Source organism: Amblyomma maculatum, chromosome 4 (genome assembly GCF_055883805.1).
Source record: "Amblyomma maculatum isolate TAMU_Amacu chromosome 4, ASM5588380v1, whole genome shotgun sequence".
In the NCBI taxonomy this organism is placed as follows: Eukaryota; Metazoa; Arthropoda; class Arachnida; order Ixodida; family Ixodidae; genus Amblyomma; species Amblyomma maculatum.
Window position 1 is genome coordinate 164882059 of NC_139347.1, and position 21094 is coordinate 164903152.

The window sequence follows — 21094 nt, forward strand, 5'->3', positions numbered from 1 at the left end:
GGGCTGAACGGAAGCAGACCGACACCCTCACATAAACAGTTGAGCGCTGCCGTTAATTAACCTTTGGGATGCGACAGTGCTGACTCCCACCTGAAGGCTCCACTCGGGGTTAGTCGTTCGTTCAACGCACTTTGTTACGCACAAATAACTAACCACATAGTATACGCCTCAAATATTTCGCACACAACCTTTAGAATACAGTCGGAAGCTAGTCGAAAGGTCGACCACATGCAGATGCAGAGCCCCAGTTTTACCAAGCTGTATGAACCTACAATTTTGCCGGGAGTTTAGAGGCGAAATAGTGTGGTTCTCAGTCACACTGTGGATTGTAATGCATTTCTAGTGTTCGATATTTCCTCAAGGGATGATGTCTTGTGCTGCCCTCTTCAACAGGGAGGAGTCCACGGCTTCACTTTGGGCACATTACAATCCGTTCAGGTTGAAGGCCGTCCCGCACGATTTTCATCACCCACTTCTCGGCCTGCTGCAAAGCCCTTGTGCCATGTGAACAATTATGCCGTCAATAGCGAATGTTCTCAACAACCCTTTTTCGACTTTTGATAGGCCACAGTAGCGGTTTCGCCAAGTTTCACACAAAATTTGATAGTGCAGTTTTGCTCATACTTTTGCCGGTCTATATACGTAATAAGCGTACTTGACAGGCACAACTTCACTTTAGACGCCCTCAACAATCGTGTAGCAACTGCAGCAAGTTCAAACTGAAGCTGAGTCGTGGGCACAATCCAGCCTAATTGCCGCGTGAAGGGAGCGACAGCAGCGTTGTCGGTTCACGCATAGTAATACTGTAGTCTCATTACTCTTCAAACACACCTCGTAAGTATAGTCTGAAATATGCAAAAGATCTGGGGCGAATGCATTGAGTTTGGAAATAGACTTCTGGCACTAGACCCTATTTATTTGCCTGTCGAACTAGATTCAAGCGGCGTAGAAGTATGCCATGAAGAGAACGAGCAAAAAAAAAACAATAAGGGAGACGAATCGTTACAAAAGGGTGTCACATGGGTGCGCGCATCGTCCTAGACGACGCGGTTGCAGGCTGCCTTCTGAGAAGAGGACGTGTAGTTTCCCTGGAAGAACGCAGCCAGGGCTTTGAGGAAGTGTAGTCGGGCGAACGGCCCGGTGCCACAGTCGTCTTTTCCGTCTTCGAACTGTATGTTTATCGCCGCAAAGTTAAACTTCGGTCTCGTCACGTGCCGTCCGGTTGCGCATAGCTGCGAGGAGCAGTAAAAAAAAAAGTAGGTGAGAACGGGCATCCGTTCCTTGTTCTCAAAAGAAAAGTAAAAATGACAAAAATTAGTTCGTAACTAGGTTCGAAGCTGCAAAAAGGTAAGCAGCGACGAAAACAGCGATTCGCACGCTTCGAAGAAACACGAGGAGGTAGCTGGAGGTTCGCGAACTATTTCTGATTAAAGTTTTTTCTTAGTAACTAGAGCGGCCCCTTCCTTCCGCCTCCCATCCCCTCCTCATTTCAAGCGGAATTTTTCGGCGGGATGCATGCTTTCCGCATGTGTGTTATCTCACACACCCAACCTGATGAACGCTGAAGCGTGCACCGCTTCGCTTTCGTGTATACGAACAGCTTGCGAGACCAAAAAGCAACACATCAGAACAAGAGCTCGATGTTGTTGCTCGGCTTGCCGGGAGGACCTATCTATACCAAGTAAGGTTTAGGGGAACGTTGTGATTTTTTTCTTTTTTGGTGCCGGGAGACAAACTATTCGCTAAGAGGCCACAAGCAGACGCGGGATTGCATGCTTCGTACGCTAGTGCACTCTTGATGTGGTTCCAGAGGGGTTTCAGTTATTTATTTCGTACGTCCTCAGTGCCAGATGCATTAAAGAGGGGAGTGGTTATAGAGAGATGCAAAGGAAAATAATCGGTGTTACGAAACATGAGATGACTTCTATAGTTAGACTGCATTATATGTGCAGGGTCATCCACTTTTAGCTATAACACGGCCACTGCTTTCAAAGCATCATTGCGTCCGACCCGGCCATACCATAAAGCTAGGCAGCAGGCCATTCGAAGCATCACTTCCGCTTCCCACTGTGCATATATCGCTTTGCTTCGATAAGCGCCTGCATCCGACGCAATGCCGCTTTGAAAGCAGTGACCGTGTTATAGCTAGTGGTGGATTCTCCTGTACTTTTGAAATGTTGGTTAATAAGACATAACACAAGGCTTACAGCGATACAGAGTAGTAACTGGTAGTACTTGTAGAGCGTTCTTTGACACGCTGGTCATCAACAGTAGTAGCGATTGAAGCAGGAAGGTGATTCCCCTTGACGAATGTACGTGGAAGCAAAAACTGAAATTTGCATAACGGAATACCGAATACCGAGGTTAGGCCCTAGAGGTTAGACCATAATAATAAATGATTATGGTGTAACCTCTTTGATATAAATTAGGGGGGAGAGATCAGCTCATCGCGAAGTAAGATATTCTGAACTATCTTGTGAAAAAGTGAGTCTTAGAATTTTAAGGCGATATTATAAAAGCGGCAGGTTAAGGTTTGAGTCCATGGTGTAAATTCTGGCACTTCGGTTGTAATTAGGAAGGATAAAATGCGCGGAGCTGTTCTGTACCCCTTTAATGAGTGAACTAAGTTTCAGCGAGTGGGATCCCAACTCATGCTACATGTTCGAGCTTTAAACGGTTAGTGATTTATATAACGGTAGTTTTAAAGAAGGTACTTAGCGAAACTACACTTTAAATATCCTAGCATGCGATCAGCGTTGTTAATTACATATGTAGTGTGTACGGACCAGGTGAGGTTTGCAGTAATATGGATACCTAGGTATTGTAAATATAAACAGATCATGAGGGGAAGCATTAATATAGTAAGAAGGCAGTTGGTTAGATGTTCTGGACACGCATAAATTTGCATGTTTTCACGGTTAACTTTATTGACCAATTTTGACACCAAGCAAAAATAGCATTATGGTAAGTTTCAAGGGTAGATATGTCAGCATTAGATAATGCCTGATGATTATACACACTCATCTGCAAATAAGTAAATGTCAGAGGAAACACAGGAGGGCAACTTATTATCGTAAGAAAAATGAGATGAATGAGTACGGACTCATGATGCATGTAGGACTCTACTGCATGCATCTTGGACATGAGTTTGAGTCAATAACCGAAACAAATTGTGAGTGGCTAAAACAAAAGCTCTCGAGCCATGTAAGCAGTTTGATATCGACGTTCAATCGACGTCATTTAAACATTAATAAAATAAGGCATACTTCATCGAATGCTTAGGAAATACCTAAAAATACGCGGTCGGTGAACGAAGAGCGGTCAAGGAGCATTTTTAGCTTATGCGTGAATGATATTAGCTGTATTTCACGCGGAAATGTTTTGAAAAAGCCATGTTGCAATGCTGAAAAAAAAATTGTTTGAGAAAGCTAGCAAGCTGTGAGGTAAGTATATGGTAAGTAATTTTACATGGGATGCTAGTAAGGTAAATAGGACAGTAGTTATATGAAGAATGCTTGACACTTTATTTGTGAAGTGTAATCACCTTCCCTATATTAAATTTGACATGCAGGGAATATTTGCCGAGCGACTGCTGAAAAATCAGTATTTGAAAAAATGAAAGGATAAAGGCTCGTATTGTTCGAAAATTTCACATTGGTTAGATGGTGCCCAGCAGAGGGATAAAGTTTTTAGAGTTGACATTCTGGATTCGACATGATCATAGGAAACATCGCCGAATAATCGCAGACATGTGCCTCAATGAATATCTGTCGTTAAAGAAATATTACGTGTGAAAAATTCACTATTTAAAGGCGCACAATATTTTGTTAGAAAAAAATTTCCAGCACTGTCGAACCGGGTTATATTGTCGTCCTCCATCTGGTTAATGATGTGCCAGAATGTTTTAGTGTCGGTAGTAGTGGTAAGAAATCCATGCTTGGTTGTCTAAGTGCTGGTAAATATTGGGTAAAGTGGAAATTTGCCCGATTTGGTACACATTCATTTCACCCACAGCGCGCCAAGACAGGACTACAGACGGAGAATGAAACACAAACAAGCGCCGAGTACTCCGTTAAACAACTTGTCGCTACAAAAAAAAAAAAAAAAGTCTTGCCATCAAAGATAAAGGGACAACTTTCGAGCTCAAGCAGGGCGGTTGCGCGCGTACGGCTATCCTGCTATATTCAATTTGAGAGCAGCGGACAAGCTTTTTAGACAGCTTAAGAAAGAGATTCGGCCAAATCCAGAAAGGGAAAAAAAGGTTTGCAGTTGTTCCGTACGCACAATGCATGTCTAATGGGCATAAGAAGGTCGCAGGGAGATATGACATGGATGTGGTGTTTTCTGCCCCAAGGAAATTAAGCACAATTAAGCACTTTATCCCTCTGCTGGGCACCATCTAACCAATGTGAAATTTTCGAACAATACGAGCCTTTATCCTTTCATTTTTTCAAGTCATGAAGGGGCAAGATGGCAAGACGGAGGCCTGTCAGGTGTGTCACGTATCACCAGCAATTCCATGCGGGGTAGGGGTGGCTTATCGGATTCCCTTTTTATGCGGTGCCACGTACATTGGGCAGACAGGGAGGTGTGACAATAAGCGAATAATTAATAGAACATGAAAACACAAGAAAAAAGGATGCCCTATCGCACGCAGCCATCCACTTCAAAATTGCAAATGTAAACACGAGAAAGAATACAAAGAAAAGAAAGCAAAAGACGATCCTGTGGCCCAGTCTACTTGCAAAAAGTGCAATTGCATCGCAGACTACAAAAACACGCGCATTTTATTTCGCCACAGTAATAAGGTGACAGGCAAGGTGATGGAAGCCTTCCACATTCATAATCGTCGCAAAAATTGCATCAGAAGCCCATCCGTTTCACTATCAGAAAAGGAAATGGCATATCTTTCCGCCGATAAGCGTTCTAGTGATAAGTTGTTTCATGGAGTATTTATGTGCTTTGTTCTTCATTAGATCTGGGTTGATAGTCAGCGCTTGCTTTTGTTTCATTCTTAATCTGTAGTCCTGTCTTTGCGCGCTGTGAGTGAAATGAACTGGCAAATATTCATCGGATGCCAGTTTATATCAGTCCAGCGAGAGATTTAGAGGAACGTTTGGCGGAATGTTACTGACGCTTTTCTTTTTTGCTATAAAGCAGGTGCTTGAGACGGGTGTTATATCACGGAGCGTTGTGGTTGCACGCAGGATGTACAGTAGGATGTATTTATCTATTAGTCCAGCAGTTATGCAGTGAATATTCTCCGGTTTGACTGAACGCTACGGCAGTGAATGCCTTTCATAACCTTGTCATATTGTTACGGGGATGTACTTAACGGCACTGCGATGGACTGAACTCGACGCTAAGACTTCAGTAGCCGTGCAGTATCCACTCTGTCAGCGTCCTTCTCTTTCTCAACGCTTCGTCGTGCCCGCGTTCCTCGGTCGTCGTCTTTGTCAGTGAGCACATCACTTTGTCCCGCGTTTCCCGGTAACACTACCCCCCTCGGCAAAAGGCAACGTCCCGGTGCGTATTAGGCGTGCGATGTGGAGGGGGAATAACATGGCTTGAGGAGGGCGACATGTACGATTTCGGAAGTGGGTGCAGCAGTCGGTGACTTTGGGTGGAGCGGTGCAATCTCATAGGTCACGTCGGTCACTGGGCGTAGTACACGGTAAGGACCTGTGTAGTGGGGCGGAAGTTTTTGACACAACCCCACTCGACGGCACGGAAGCCAGAGCAACACCAGAGATCCGGGAGGATAGTGCACATCGCGGTGGTGAGCGTCGTAACGGCGTTTTTGAGCTTCTTGAGAGATGGTGAGATTGTGACGAGCAATCTGGCGAGCAGCGTCGGCTCGGGCGATGGTATCGCGGGCATAGGTTGTGACGGGGCCAGCGGCGGGAAGCAAAGTGTCGAAGGGCAGTAAGGGGTCTCTTCCAAAGAGAAGATAGAATGGAGAGTACCCAGCAGTGTCATGACGCGAAGAGTTATATGCAAAGGTGACAAATGACACGACTAATATCCCAGTCGCGATGACTGTCGGATACGTACATTGCGAGCATGCCGGTGAGTGTGCGGTTAATACGCTCCGTAAGACCTGTAGGGCCGCGCCCAGGTGCGCGTCTCTGCACGGCGCCGTCACCCGACTGTCTGCTTCTGGTATTGTAAAAGCGGTTCCCCTTCTACAAGCGTGCCGCGGGTGGGGGGGAGCCGACCGGATCGTCGGCGCCGGATTTGCGGGACCGTTTTAGCCCGAAGGTCATTCATGGGAGCATGCGTAGCGGAACGTGCTGCCAGGTGCACGCATGTATGGCACCCTTCGTACTGGCCGGTAGCGAGCACCCAAAGGACCCTTTGGCCTTTTTTTTTTTTTACGCTGCGACTTTGAGCAGTGCGAAGGGACTTTTATCTTGTCTGCAGATGCGACAAAAGAGCGCCCGAAGAAGCATTCAGGAGTTGACTCGGGTATTGTGCTCAGAGCGGGCAAGCCAGAAGCTCCCCTTTAATCCGGCGCCACCTGCAGAATGGCAGCTGGTTGATCTTACCCTTTCCATGTCGTTGCTCGTAGTAGTAAACACAGGTGGCGCGGGGTAGTGCACTGTGGAAAGGATTCAGCCAGCAGCGGCAGCGTGGATGAGGCGGCGGTGTGCGGGAGACAAGTGGGAAGAATGTCTCCCGAGAAGAGAGGGTTCGACACCCTCACAGGGAAAAGAGTTTCGCTGTGCTTTGTTTGTTTGTAATTTGTATTGCTAGTGGGGCCCTGGGTTAGAGGCTAAGGCCAACCCACGGGTTTGTGCCCATCTAGCATATTTCCTTATTGGACAGTTGATGTGTGGGGCTGGCCTCTGAAAATGACCGCCCCTATTTATTTATTTTGGGAAGGTGTAAAACGAGACGTGATCCAAGAGTTCAGTCCAGTCTGAGCTGGAGCTCCATGCGTAGGCATGTAACGCGGCTGTTCTGCTTAGGCTCTAACCAGTTAGGTCGAAGAGTAAAGTAGCGTAGAGAGTTGTTTTTGTAAACTAATTTCATGTTCCAGTTTTACTCATATATATATATATATATATATATATATATATATATATATATATATATATATATATATATATATATATATATATATATATAGATATGTCATGCTGTAAATATATGCTCTACCATCATCACCTTCAAGTACGCCTCCTGGTCTTCTCTACGCCGAACTACATAACAGGAAGGGTTTAAAGAACCTTCCGAAAAGGAACGAACGACATAAATTCTACTAGGCCGTTCGTCTGAGGGTGATACGCAGTGGGGAACTTGTGCCGAACGGAGCAAGAACGAAGTATTTCATCAACAACTCGGGAAAGGAAACAGCGGCCACGGCCCGTAAGTAGTTGACGGGGAGCGCCATGGTGAAGTATGACTTCGCACAAAAGGAAGTCAGCAACGTCTGTAGCGCAGCTGGTTGGAATGGCGCCAGTGATCACGTACCGCGAGGCATAATCGGTGGCCACAGCGATCCATTTGTTTCCTGACAAGGACTAGGGGAAGGGCCCTAGGAGGTCAAGGCCAAAGCGAGAAAATGGCTCAGTCGGGATAGCAATTGGCTGCAGGTGTCCAGGTGGCAGCACAGGGGGTTTCTTCCGGCGTTGACAGAGGTCGCAAGCGGCTACATAACGTTGGACAGAGCGGTAGAGTCCAGGCCAGAAGAAACGCCGGCACGCGCGGTCGTATGTGCGTGAGAGGGCAAGATGACCAGTTGTAGGGCGTGGTGCATTTGTTCGAGAACGGCAGAGCGTAGGTGTTGGGGAACGACCAGCAAGTGCTCAGCGCCACCAGGTCGCATGTTGTGGCGGTATAGCGTATTCCCATGAAGGAAGAACAGGGCGAGGGAAGAGTCACGGCTGTGTGTGCGGAGGCGGTCGATAATAGAACTGAGGGTTGGGTCCAAGTGCTGTTCGTCGGCTATGTGGGAAAAGTCCGATATAGAGAAGACACAGGGGTCCGACTCATGGTCAGTAGAGGAAGGGGGATCGATGGGATAACGGGACAGACAGTCTGCATCCTGGTGGAGCCGACCGGATTTGTAAACAACGGAAAAGGTATACTCCTGCAAGCGCAGTGCCCAGCGGCCGAGACGGCCAGCAGGATCCTTGAGGGAAGAGAGCCAACATAAGGCGTGGTGATTGGTAATTACAGTGAAGGGTCGGCCAAACAAGTAGGGTCTGAATTTTCCAACGGCCCAAACGAGAGCCAGGCACTCCCAATCCGTAATAGAATAGTTCTGTTCCGCTGATGACAGGAGACGACTGGCGTAGGCAATCACGCAGTGTTGGCCGCGTTGTCGCTGTGCAAGAATGACACCAATCCCGTGGCCATTGGCGTCGGTGCGAAGTTCCGTCGGGGCAGACGGGTTGAAATGGGCCAACACAGGAGGATTGGTGAGAATAGCGATGAGGGTGGAGAATGCGTTAGCCTGCTCTGGTCCCATGAGAAAGGAACGCCTTTCATCAGCAGATTGGTGAGAGGACGAGCAACAGCGGCAAAGTTTGGGACGAACCGGCGAAAATAAGAGCGCAGTCCTATAAAGCTGCGGGCATCACGGGGTGAACGGGGAGATGGAAAAGCACTGACAGCGCGAACTTTGTCGGGATCGGGTTGCACGCCGGTGGCATTCACCAAATGGCCAAGCACTTTATGTTCGCCAAGCACTTTATGTTCGCGGCGACCAAAACTGCATTTCTTTGAGTTCAGTTGAAGTACGACACGGCGGAAAAGTGCCAAGATGGAAGAAAGGCGACGAAGATGGCTTTCGAAAGAGGGCGAGAAGACAATAACGCCATCCAAGTAACATAGACAAGTCGTCCATTTGAAGCCGCGGAGTAAGGAGTTCATCATTCGTTCAAACGTAGCAGGGGCGTTGCAAAGTCCAAAAGGCATAACCTTAAATTGCTAAAGTCCATCGGGAAGACAAAAGCTGTCTTCTCGCGGTCTTGTTCATCAACAGAGATCTGCCAGTGGCCGCTACGAAGGTGGATGGAGGAAAAGTAGCGGGCTCCATGTAAAAAATCCAAGGCATCGTCTATTCGCGGCAGCGGGTAAATATCTTTCCTTGTAATCTTGTTCAGATGTTGATAGTCGACACAAAAGCGCCAACTGTTGTCTTTCTTTCTAACGAGCACGACAGGAGATGCCCAGGGGCTGTTCGAAAGTTCGATGATATCGTTGCCCAACATCTTGTCGACCTCCTGCAGGATGACTTGGCGCTCAGAAAGGGACACACGATAAGGCCTTCAATGTACAGGTTTTGCATCGCCGGTGTCAATGCGGTGAGTCACAACTGATGTTTGGCCCAGAGAACAGGCAGCAAAGTCAAAAATGTCGGAGAAGGATAACAAAAGGTTGTGCAGGTCCTGAGCGTGTTCGGGGCTGAGGTCAGAGGGAATCATTGCGGAAATAGGGTCGGTATGGTGGGGTGTACGGGTGTTGGAAGGACGCTTGAATGTGGGCCAGGAGTGAGTGCACAAATGGTGCAGTCTGTGAGAGGGGATAAGGTAGCAAGGGATATTCCTTCGAGAACTTGGGGTGACAGACTGAAGTTCAGGATAGGAAGGTAGGTGTTGTTCTGTGTAACGCGTACGATGAGATGAGGAAGAACGACGTTGCGGTCAAGAAAGACCTCGGTGATAGGGCAAGCAACATAGTCACCGTCAGGCACAGGCTGGAAAGGTGACATCCCCGTAACAATGTCAAGAAATATGCATAATTTAGTGCAATGACATCACAATGTACGGTTTCGTAATTTTGAATTGATTTATTTTTTTCATACTTTTTGGACGTAAGAGATTAATCCTGAAAGTAAAGAGTGATCACTCAAGCCGAGTAAGTACGTGATGTCGGAAATGAGGTCAGGCCACGATGTTAATATTGTCACGCCCGTAACGGGATTAGGAAGACCTCCTGGCAGGTTTGACAGGCCAGGTTCACACATCCAGCGGACAGTAGCACAGGCGCTACCAGGCAAGGTCCAACGGAACGAGCTCACCTCGATCGCCTCTTCTTTCTTCCTTTGCCTGTCTCTTCTGAACACTTCTTTTTCTCCGTAACAATATAAGGCCAAGCGTGTTCGCAACGCATACAGTACTTCTTGTACGTTGCTCAAAAACGTGTGAAAATGAAAAATAACGAGCACATGTTCAAACAATCACCGGCTAGTGACTAAAATGGACGTAGAGATGGTGGTTGAGTGCTTCACATTATATTCGGATGGTTAAAAGCGCCAAGAAAAATAAAGACACTGTGTACTTGAAGGGACTTCGCGATGTTTGGCATCCTGTACAGGGACGTTCACTCTTAGTACGAACAAGCATGCTCTCTTCAGAACGCCATTGCCTCTGATTCGATCGCGCATTAGAGCAAAGCCGTCGATTATATGAGGCCCGCTTTGGGGTCACTTTGAGCCCACGCTGCTTTGCTTCGATCCGTGGCTGCCTCGGACGCAATGACACATTGAAGCAATCATTCTTGTTCGCACTAAGAATGCACGACCCTGTACCTCATTTACGAAGTTCGAGGAATCAATGGGAGGGGGAAAAACAAACATCAGTGATGATCTTGTGGCGATTTATTTCAAATATGTGAATACACTGAGATCGAAAATGTTTCGAAATGTCTAAGAACATGACCCCTCCATGTCTCATTGTTCCCCGCAAAGGTAAACTGAAAAATGTCTCGGATATTGAAAAATATTCTTGAATCGCTGGACGTAGCCATGCTTCGGTTAGCACTAGAATGTTGACATTGCAGGTACATGTATAAAACGTATGTTAAGGAAGTATGCTTGTTTATGACGTTTCGAATGTTAGTAAAAAGAAATCTGATATTCGGGATGATTCCCTTTAGCTATAAAAAGAACTTAAGGAAAACCTTTGTAAAGTTTTATTTATCTTCGGAACTTGGGTGGCGGAGCATCCCAAATCAAGTCAGATTTTTCTGCTGACTTTTCTTTTTTTCTTCTTGATTCCACACACATGGATGAAAGCAGGTTTACACCAAATGTGCGAGAGAATAATCTTGTACAAAGGATCATTCCATTACGAGGAATGGCGGGAAAGTAGATTCCCTCGTAATTTCAGGTTTAAGGTGTGCGGACCTTTGGACATTTTCCCAGTAATGTCCCTCACATGAGTGAAGCTCCCATGGCCGTCATTTTTGAAGGCCAGGCGGAAATGAGGAAGGAGTTCGCTGCACATTGTTGCTAGAATGTAATTGGGTGCAGTGCTAACATATTCTAGGCGCTCGCAAATGTATGCATGGTCCCCGCCTGGACCGGCATCAAGCAAGAATTTGTGGTCAGGTCCTCTAGCGTCCTGTCGTTGCAGAATAAATATGTTTGAGTGCCACGTGGAAGGTAAGCCAGAGTGCGTGCCCACAGATGATAGGCTCACGCCTTTCTGCTCTTTCTAGGGGAAGGCAGCCCTGCCACTAACTATACTACCTACATCTCACGATTCTAAATGAATTTTCCCATAAAATATGCGAGGATGCCTTGGTAACTCGACCCGTCAACGTACTTGGCCTAACGGCCGCAGGACAGAAGCATAACGGGAAAAAAAGGTCCATTGGTCTCGCTGTCTTCTCGCTTTTCATAATTCGTTTGCGTCATCTTCGTCGCAGTGGAAGATACTGAAACAATTCTTTTGCCCAAAAAGCAACCCGACCAACCGGACAATTTGGCTTAAAGATCTTCACTTTTGCTCATATGCAATGAAGTGCTGGTTCATATGTGTGGCTATTTATCGGGAACACTTTCAGTGCGTTATAATTCATTGCCGCTATTTCCTGAATTTATTTCGTTCGCTACCCTGTACTATTTTAAAAACCCTCGCGCGCGCACGCGCACGCGCACGCACGCGCACACACACACACACACACACACACACACACACACACACACACACACACACACACACACACACACACACACACACACACACACACACACACACACACACACACACACACACACACACACACACACACACACACACACACACACACACGCGCGCGCGCGCGCGCACACGCACACAGGCACACGCACGCACACACACACACGCACACATGCACGCACACACACACACACACACAAACACACACACACAATCCCGGCCTCGGCTGCTGCTTTTCTATGGAGACGTAAAGCAAGGCGTCCGTGTGCTGTGCGATGTCAGTGCACGTTAAAGAACCCCAGGTGGTCGAAATTTCCGTTGTCCTCCACTACGGCGTCTCTCATAGCCTAAGCCGCTTTGGGACGTCAAACCCCACAAACCAAACCAACCCAACACACACAAACACACACACACACACGCACTCTGTGATCTGGCTCACCTTATAGCGAAGTGCCTTCACGTTGTCGTAGGTGAAGAGCCACTTTTCAGTCTTGTCGTAAGCGACAGCGCCGTGGTAGTTGTCGTCGTAGTAGAATGTGCCTTTGTACTTAGCATCCTTGCAGGCCTGTCACAAAACGGAGCAGTTTGCGTTTTTGTAAACAGCAGTTATGCGGCTGCATGAAACAACGTGCTTCGACGCTGTGCGACATTGTCAAATCTAGCGAAAAAGTTGCCGGAAAGATTGCTGCCAAGCGCGCAGCTTTCAGTTCACAAACCGTAAGAGCAGAGGTTGCGGTGATAAAACTATTGTTTGATTCGGCTGTCATCACAGAGTGCCACGCAGAACAGGTGCCGGTCTAACAAATTCAATATATTAAATGATGACTACTCGTCTGTTGACGCAGACTAGGCATTTCTTTTGTTCCGGACTTGGATTGTTCATTGCGTGTGCTATCCTTAATAAATGTTTTAATGTTACCAGTGAAAGTTCCCGAGGTTGGTACATTATATATTATCGCTACGTTTTCAAAGAATCTTCTTAAAGCTAATCCCGCCAAAACCTAAGAAAGAAAGTAAAACATTATGTTCACTTTCCATTCTTATACACTTTACTTACACAAAGATTGGTATACAAAAGGTGATAATTTTCTATCACCTTTTACATGCAATGATAGTCTTTTTGATACAAAAAGGTGATCATTGTCTCCACAGCTCTCGATGCACTAGGTTCACTGGACAGCAATCTTGTATAGTATTTCTTCAAAAGAAAATGATTGTTTGTCCAGAAGCCGTATTTCTACATTCCTAATTAATTTCCATACAAATTCCAATTATATACGAAACAATATAAATAGCTCTACATAAATGTAACTTATAACTGGAACTTATGTGGACGAGATTCAGAAGGTACCTGCAGCTCCAAGCTCTTGGAAAACCGAATATTCCGGAAAGCATTGCTGAGTTCACCAAACGGACAAAATTAGGGAAAAGCAAGGTGCAGACTATTGGAAGGGTGTTTATGCCATAAGAGTCTGATAAATGTGAGATCATTTCATACCCTTTGAACCGAGAGATCAGATAATGTCTTGTTGCTCCTCTCTGGTGCGAATTGCTAGCAGGACGGACATGCTTGCCAGGGAGCAATTCTGGCTGAAGTATAATATGATCGAGATAAACTTGCTGACGCGTCAAAACAGGATAACCGGTACAAAGCATGCGTAAGAAAAGTGGGACTGCTGTCGGTGTGGATGCGCAGCAGGTGGCTCAGCGCAAAAACGTGAAAGAAGTAGGACGAAATTATTCTCTTCCGCCCCAATCGGAAGACACTGGAATGGCATGAGACTACGATGAAAAATATGAATATATTGCGCACCTACCTTTGTGAAAATATACTGTACAACGATGGGTATAAGCGTTTTTACTTCTCGCTCATCCTAAATCCAGAGCCAGGTATCCCAGAGGCTTACAAAACCACAATGTTGCAAACTAGTGCGTCGCTATCGGCCGTGGTATGTTATTACCACCTTCTTGTCCCTCCCTGTCATTTAATAAAACTCTTGGAGATTTAGCTCCAGCTGCACCCCATCTGGAACAATATCTGTTTAAGGATGTATGCTTTCGATATTGACATTGCATCGTAAACTTGAATTTTTAATCACAGTGAATTAAATAGTTATACAATACCGAAAAGTAGTCCAGTGCAATTTTATTCCATGTAAGCCATCAAACAAAATGTGGCTTGATGTTGTAGTCTAAAGTGTGGTGTGTGATAATAATCAAATAATCGAGTATTTAATCACACTTACAATTAGTGCAGTGCATTTATACTTGACATAACCCATCCAAAGATATATGATCGAGTTGATAATGTAACATGAAGTTCAATTCTTAACAATTAACTAGTTACATGTCATTAATTACGACCTGTGATCACAAAAGCTGTCAGCTAGTCATGAGGTCATAAGCGGTCAGTAGTAGTTCACCAAACACGCGAGTTCACCATAGCAAGGAGTCTAAATTTTTGCTTAGCTTGCCTTCGGACTGAAATCGATTTTAAATGCCATAACAACCTTGCCTGCCGGCCCTTCCCTTAACTTTTGTGCACATAATGACTAATCCTCAAGAAGTGGTGAAACACCTAAACAAAGTGTATAGTACTCTTCTGGTTGCCCAGGTCACAGATATGCTGCGTGTCAATCCTATCCAATGCCTATACTCATTCACTGGGTCCAAATATATTAAAATCGCAGCTGATGGGTTTCGCAGGCTTGCCTCAAAGCCAATTTTTCTTTCGGACGAGAAATGTTAAAGCTAAACCAAACCAAATACCATCAGACTTTGTGTACACCTCTGCAAGTCCTGATCTGCAGTCCCGCACACACGCACACACACACACACTGATGAAAATGATGGGCTGACCTCGGCGATGGGAGCTATCTGTCCCGACGGCATGTGCTCCTTGCGTCCACAGGGCCGCCCAAGCGAGTAGTTGCCTGCCTTTCCCTGCACTGTGTCCGGGTACCTGGGCTCGTACCAACGACCGCCCATCCCGATGGCCACGGCGAACGCAGTCGAGGCCGGCCATTTGTCGATCTCTCCTGCCAAGCTCCAGACCGCCGTGCTCTACAGGACACGAAAAAAAAAAGTTAGCATATGGCGTACTGGTTTTGTGGCAACGTGCCGTCGCATGCCACTTTCTGCAGTATTCATAACAGCCTTTCCTTTCTACGCGTTTCTCAAAGTATTTCATTGCCCAGTTCTGAAGGCCTATTTCTGGACCGATGATGCTGTCAGCATCTTGCTCTCTAAATCAATCTCAACTGTTCTGAACAGCATAACGAAGGGAAGACTAAAAAAAAGCTATCTCATAAAAGCGGGAAATTGTACAAGGGAACACTGCATTGGCCCTAATTTCTTCGAAAAAAGAAAAGAGTATATTGTAGTGCGCAAAAAGCAAAGTTAGCATTTAGAGTTAACATGGGGGGCGACACTTATCGTGTGAAGGGTGAAATGAACATGATTGACATGAAAGTAAACTGACGAGACTTGGGGGAATCAACAGGCGTACGTTGGCTGTGAGCGAACGCATTGACACTACAGTTGTGCAACAGCCTTCTCATGGCCTCCGAGATCACCTCCGCGCGCACGAAGGGCTTCCTGACATTACATTTGGCAGGAGCTGCCAACTCGGGCCTCTCCTTTCATGTGGGAGGGTAATACCACAATCAACCTGTCAAAACCCACGCGGGCACGTTCATACGGCTCGGCTAAAGCGGGGCTTTTATGCTGGCTTGTAGCTTACAGTATCGCGTCATTTGGAAGGTGGGAGTGAAAACATGGAGGAAGAGGTGCCGTAGTGGAGGGCTTCGTACCATCTCGCGATAGAAGCTTTCGCCTCATCGCACTTTAGTAGTCAAAAGTGCCCCCTATGCATAAATACAGCTGAAACCATACAGTAAATGACTATGTGGAAAAGTCATGTCTTTACTTTCAAGCCGAACCTAAGCGCAGCCTTGTAGATAGCTCTCGCGTAACTCCAGGTTTAACCACAAGCTAAACTACAGCTAATTTTTTCTTCGCCCAAGCGGTCGATGGGTTAGTGACTTACCATAATGAGAGGATAATCACCGGCCCTTGCACCAGGCGGCTTGTCCACCAGAGTAGGGGGCACCATTAGGCACCCCGCTTTAGCGGTATCTTCCTCTGCATGGTATGCGGCGAGGAGAAAAATGTCCACTGGATTTTTCCTGCAAAAGTAAAAAAGAAAAAGAAAGCAAACACTCCCAGTTGTTTGGTTTTGCAGATGGATAGATGTACAGATGCGGGCCTTTGCTCGAGAACAACAAGAACGACAAAAAAAAAGTGATAGAAATACTGCCAGCGTGTTAGAATGAGAAAACATTACTGTTTGTGCCCGCAGTGCATTTGTAAATTTATTTTTAATGCAATAACGTTTTCGTGAAAATAAATGTGTCTGCATATTTTATACGCATAAGACCAGCCATAATCAGGCATTATTGCTGCACAGCTGCAAGAGTTGCCTATTTCTCATGATCTAGCGTCTTGTGCTTCTGCATACCGTCCCTGTGGCTCTTCGGGGGTCAGAGCATTTGCGAGGCCGGTCCTGTGGAGCCTTGCTTGCGGAAAGGCGAATCGTTCGTCGCGCACACATAACCGTCAGAAACGACTGACATGGCAAAACAATTGTATGATCCCGCCGGCAACCTCCTATTTCGTACGCGAGCAACCTACTGCGGTCCGTCGCCAGCTCAAAACCAGCTCGAAACCCACTAACTCGAAGTTCACAAGACTGGATGAATCTTCTCTTTGTTCTCGGCAAACGTTACTCCGCCATAGATGTTCGGACGGATCCCTAGACTCGCACTATAGCGTTGCCTTTATGTCCTTCACAATGACAAATATATCGCGTAACTAGGGTATGCTATTCATATTTCGTTAGTTGTCGCATGCATTTTGAAAGAGGGGTCAGAGAGCACCCTCGAAGTACATAAGAACACACTGAAGGGAGATATACACGTACAAGGACGTCGCAGCTTGGTACGGTGCTCGTGAGTGCATGAGGAAGGGGATACCTTTGGGGTATCCGTTCACTCCTTTTCGGGGTTCCTTTCCGGCATGCATGCAGCTTGATGCATTGCTTGAGCAGTCATAGTTTTGTATTTGTGTTCACCATTTATCGCCTAAATAATGAATGTTTCTAATAAAACTATCGACAGCTTTCGATTATGTTGGATATGCGCCTACCTTCGAATTCCAATAAAATACCTTTTTTTTTTTTCGTGCAGCCAAAATTTGAGCAATTGGTGCGCCCCAGTCAGCATCAGTTATCACTTGGTCTCTCTATTGCACAAAGTCCGAGTTGTTTGAAAAATTGAAACGAATCGCGAGACAGCATTAAGAGCACATAGAAGTAGAAAAATTATTAGTTCAACAAATGGCTTCCAAGTGTGCCCGCAGTGTTTGTGAGAAAATGAGGGTTGGGCAATTTCTGGATGTTGGTTCGAAGTTGCTCTCTCGTACTTCGTTTCCTTCAGAACGCTTGCTTATAAAGTGGCGCCAAGCATTCAGTTTGACGAGTACTGACATTCCTGTCTCATTAAGCCCTCGATGGCACCTGCGACTGTTTGCGGTGAAACCTCACGGCAGAATCCACCTGTGCCGCACATGCTCACAAGCAGTGATTTGCTTACCTCACTCTTGATCCGATTACTGCGGCCCACGCGGGATCGTAGAGGGGGAACTTGAGCACCGTGTAGCTAGGTCGTTTGGCCGTCGCCTTGTCCTCCATGAGTTCGGTTATCACCTGGAGAAAGAAGGTCGGTCTTCAAACAGATGTCAGTGCAAAATTTGTTTAAATCAGGTCCCAAACGTTTAAGTTGTCACTTTAATCGGTCCTCACCAGCGGGATTGCGATATGTGCGTGACGTATTAGGCATATCTTAAATATTTTGTGTACATCTGTTGTGCAATCGCCGCTTACTCTAAAAAGATCATTATTCTAATTCACCTAGCTATTACACATGACAAGAATAAAATTAATCCGAGAAGCGAACTATGCGCAGCACAACGAAAGATCTCTCAGTGGCAGTCTGCAACATTTGACGTTCGTTATGCATTCTCACTACCTGCTTCTTATCAGCGTGTCCTCTACAGAACTTTCTTATCAATTGAGCCCACTGGTGGTGACGCTAATGTTGCTCTACAGGGCTTATGAAATAGAAATTATTTATACACGCTGTTTTATGCTATAACAAGCCGCATTTTTATTTGATAGGTTATGATACGGTTATGGTTTCAGTAAGAAGCCGTTTTAAAGGACAGCCCACGGATATATTTACGGAAGACTGGGCATAAAGGTCGCGTCGTACGCCGTCGTCTGCCTCTTTCCTGTTTCTTACAGCGCATGCTGTTATATACAGGGAAGAATTCGTGACGTAGACCATCAATATGCGGTCACATGACAGGTACATGTCATCATGGCACCATTGACCCTCACTTGACAAGAGAGAAGCCCACTACTGTCCGTCTATTGCATCATATGTGCTACCAAACGAGTAGGCCATAGTTCTTAGCCGTTGTCACCCGTTAATAATTAGGGGGTATTATTCGATGCACCCTTAACGGTGCGCACACTCCCGGACACCCTTAGAGTGAGTGGGGGTAGCTGTTCCGGTCGCGAAGGAGATGCCCTCGACCTGCGTGGCAAGCTCAGCCGGAATTCAACTACCTTGTAGTGACAGAAGGGGGTGGTCGTTTGGTGCCCAGCGGTCGCCGGTTCAAACCAGAGTAAGGATCGGAGTCAGAAGTAACAAACAAAACACAATTTATGTAGAGCAAGAGACGATACAATGAATACACAAGATCACGTGAAATACAACAGACGAGAGGTTCACAGAATACAAACGCTAAGCATGCAACTACAGAATGATTCAATAACACAGGCTTTACAACAGATCAACCACGAGAGAGTTACATAAACAAACACCAAATTGTTCACCGGGCACTGTTGCAGTCCGACGCCTCAAGAGTCACGATGTGGCCGCCATACGAGACGAGCGCAGCTCCCTTGAAAGTCCGTGGGCTTGCCAGCAGCGGGTGATCCCCGGGAGTCCAGCCGAAGCACAGGCGAACACGTCGCAACCACTGACGAACTGTCTGACTGACTGCCTCATCAAACGGCGCGGTCTCTTTAAATAGGGCGCGCCGCGTCTGTTCGTTAGCACGCGTCAAAGCTAGCGCGCACACACACTTAGCTTCGCTGGTTATAGCGCTCTCTCTTCCTCCCGTCGAGCCGCGCGTCGCCATTGGCCAGGTCCCATAGAACATGCTGGAAATTTCTGGCTGATTCCAGTCCGATGAACCACCGTCCTCCCCGGGCAATGGGAAAGAGGGTCACGGCAACGCGTACAAAGCTACGCGCTCTCCCGCGCGGGGAAGGGGGCTTTTCTCTCCATGCCTTCCACGCGACGCCGTGCGGGCCTCGCGCCGTACCGGCTTGATGAAAATGGGCGCCGATTTCGTGACAGCCGTTAAGGGTTTAGAACCGAGGATCCAAGCTTTCAGGTCACCTATTCGCTCTGCGTGCGAAGGCTTTGCGGTGCGAAGGCTTTGCGGTGCGTAGACGGGCCAGTAGAAAATAGGGGGCTGGCTGCATCCGAATTACGTTAGTAGTTTGCAGAGACTTTTCAGCTGAATAGTGGAAAGCTAAATCGTAAATCTCCCAAATGTATTTATATTTTACTTTCACTAACCCCAGTGCAAGCAAGCCACAGTGCAGAAAATAAAAACAAAACAATTGTTCAACGATTACATTATTCCGTAACACGAAATTTGAGCGCGGCCACTGAGGTATGTGAAAACAATGGGCTGTTTCACATGGAACACTCTGTGACGGATGACAGCAGCGTTTGGCCACGGCATTGGTGGTACACCTTTACTGATCAGGTGCGTTTTGCATTAGCACCGCAGACAGAATGACTGATGCCGTGCCCTTCACCTTAAATGTCACCTTCACCTACCCCTACTTACATCGTCCTGTGCTTTTATCCTCAAGCTTTCATCCTTCCCTTGTAATTTTTTTCGTCTTCATGCTGTGTCCGTACCCAGCCCCTTCGCTTTGCTCTTCGCACTCTCTTCGCTATTGTCGTACTGTCACCCTCCGTTGCACTGCGCATTCGCTCTTTCATCCTCTGTTAGCCCCTCTGTCCGTCATGCAGCCGAGAGGAACACCGCTCTAACCACGAAAAGGCGCTCTAAAACAATGTGTTGAGTCCATAGCTTGCAAACTCCACAGTTGTACGAGCCAGCCTCATTGAACATCCCGCGATTGTTGAGTTGTACATCCAAGACAGCTGAATAACGCGCACTCGCTATGCCTAGCAGCTGTCCGAACCCAAATGTTATAGTAAAATCTGCTGTATTTTACCCCTAGAATTTTAGAGTCGGGACATATTTAGACGAATAAAATCTTCCTTGACCGTTAATTTGCCGCAAACGCGAGAACTATGGTAAGTTGCTCCGCTGCGGCGGAAGCCGTCATGTTGCCTGGCCCTATTCGGCAAGGGGGGGGGGGGGGTGCATGCTATATCGCAGGTTTAGGGCGACAGCAGTCCGCAAACCCAAACACTCGACGGGTATTTGTGCTCTGTGCATGCACCCCCTTGGCGGCCATTCACTTTTCCACCTAACCAGTATGGGGAGCCTATTTTATTCTCGACTAAAAAAAAAAAAAAAATCAGCCAGGAGCGCAGTGACAACTCTGGCTGAATTTAGCGCCTCGCAGCAAAGCTTAAAAACAAGGAGCTTAAAGTTAACGTACAGTTTTAATTTTTCTTAAAATTGAAGCATTTTAAGAAATAAGTGCCAGCTCGAATATCTTCTTGAGCCGAATTGTGTTAGGTTCAACGCTCCATTCGATCTATCAGCGGTTCTTGTAGGGGTCATGTGCAGGCGCGTATGAGGGAACACTAACTTTTGTTTAATGCGGTCGGCACAGAGCAAGAAACAGTGTACAAGAGAGGACGAATTCGGATGGCAAATAAACATGTGCTTTTCTGACAATCTAGAATTTAAACATTTAAACCCAGGTGTCATAAGCCACAATCGGACGGCGTCAAGGTCCCCGTATACGGTCGTAATGTGCCCCCCCCCCCCAAAAAAAAAAGGGGGGCAACGAAGAAAACCTTCAAGTATAGGTCTGA

At 46.6% G+C, this 21094-nt stretch overlaps 1 protein-coding gene across 1 annotated transcript in view; it reads right to left on the reverse strand.

The window, feature by feature from the left end:
* Positions 1–1037: 1037 nt before the first annotated feature.
* LOC146193406 (uncharacterized) overlaps positions 1038–21094 on the reverse strand; it is a 36713-nt gene continuing 16656 nt past the window's right edge. The window contains exons 6-10 of the mRNA XM_084600541.1: positions 17585–17697; positions 15982–16120; positions 14793–14996; positions 12373–12498; positions 1038–1232 (exon numbers count right to left, since the gene is read on the reverse strand). Coding sequence (XP_084456667.1) covers positions 1038–1232; positions 12373–12498; positions 14793–14996; positions 15982–16120; positions 17585–17697 — 777 coding nt within the window. The remainder of the gene's footprint in view (positions 1233–12372; positions 12499–14792; positions 14997–15981; positions 16121–17584; positions 17698–21094) is intronic.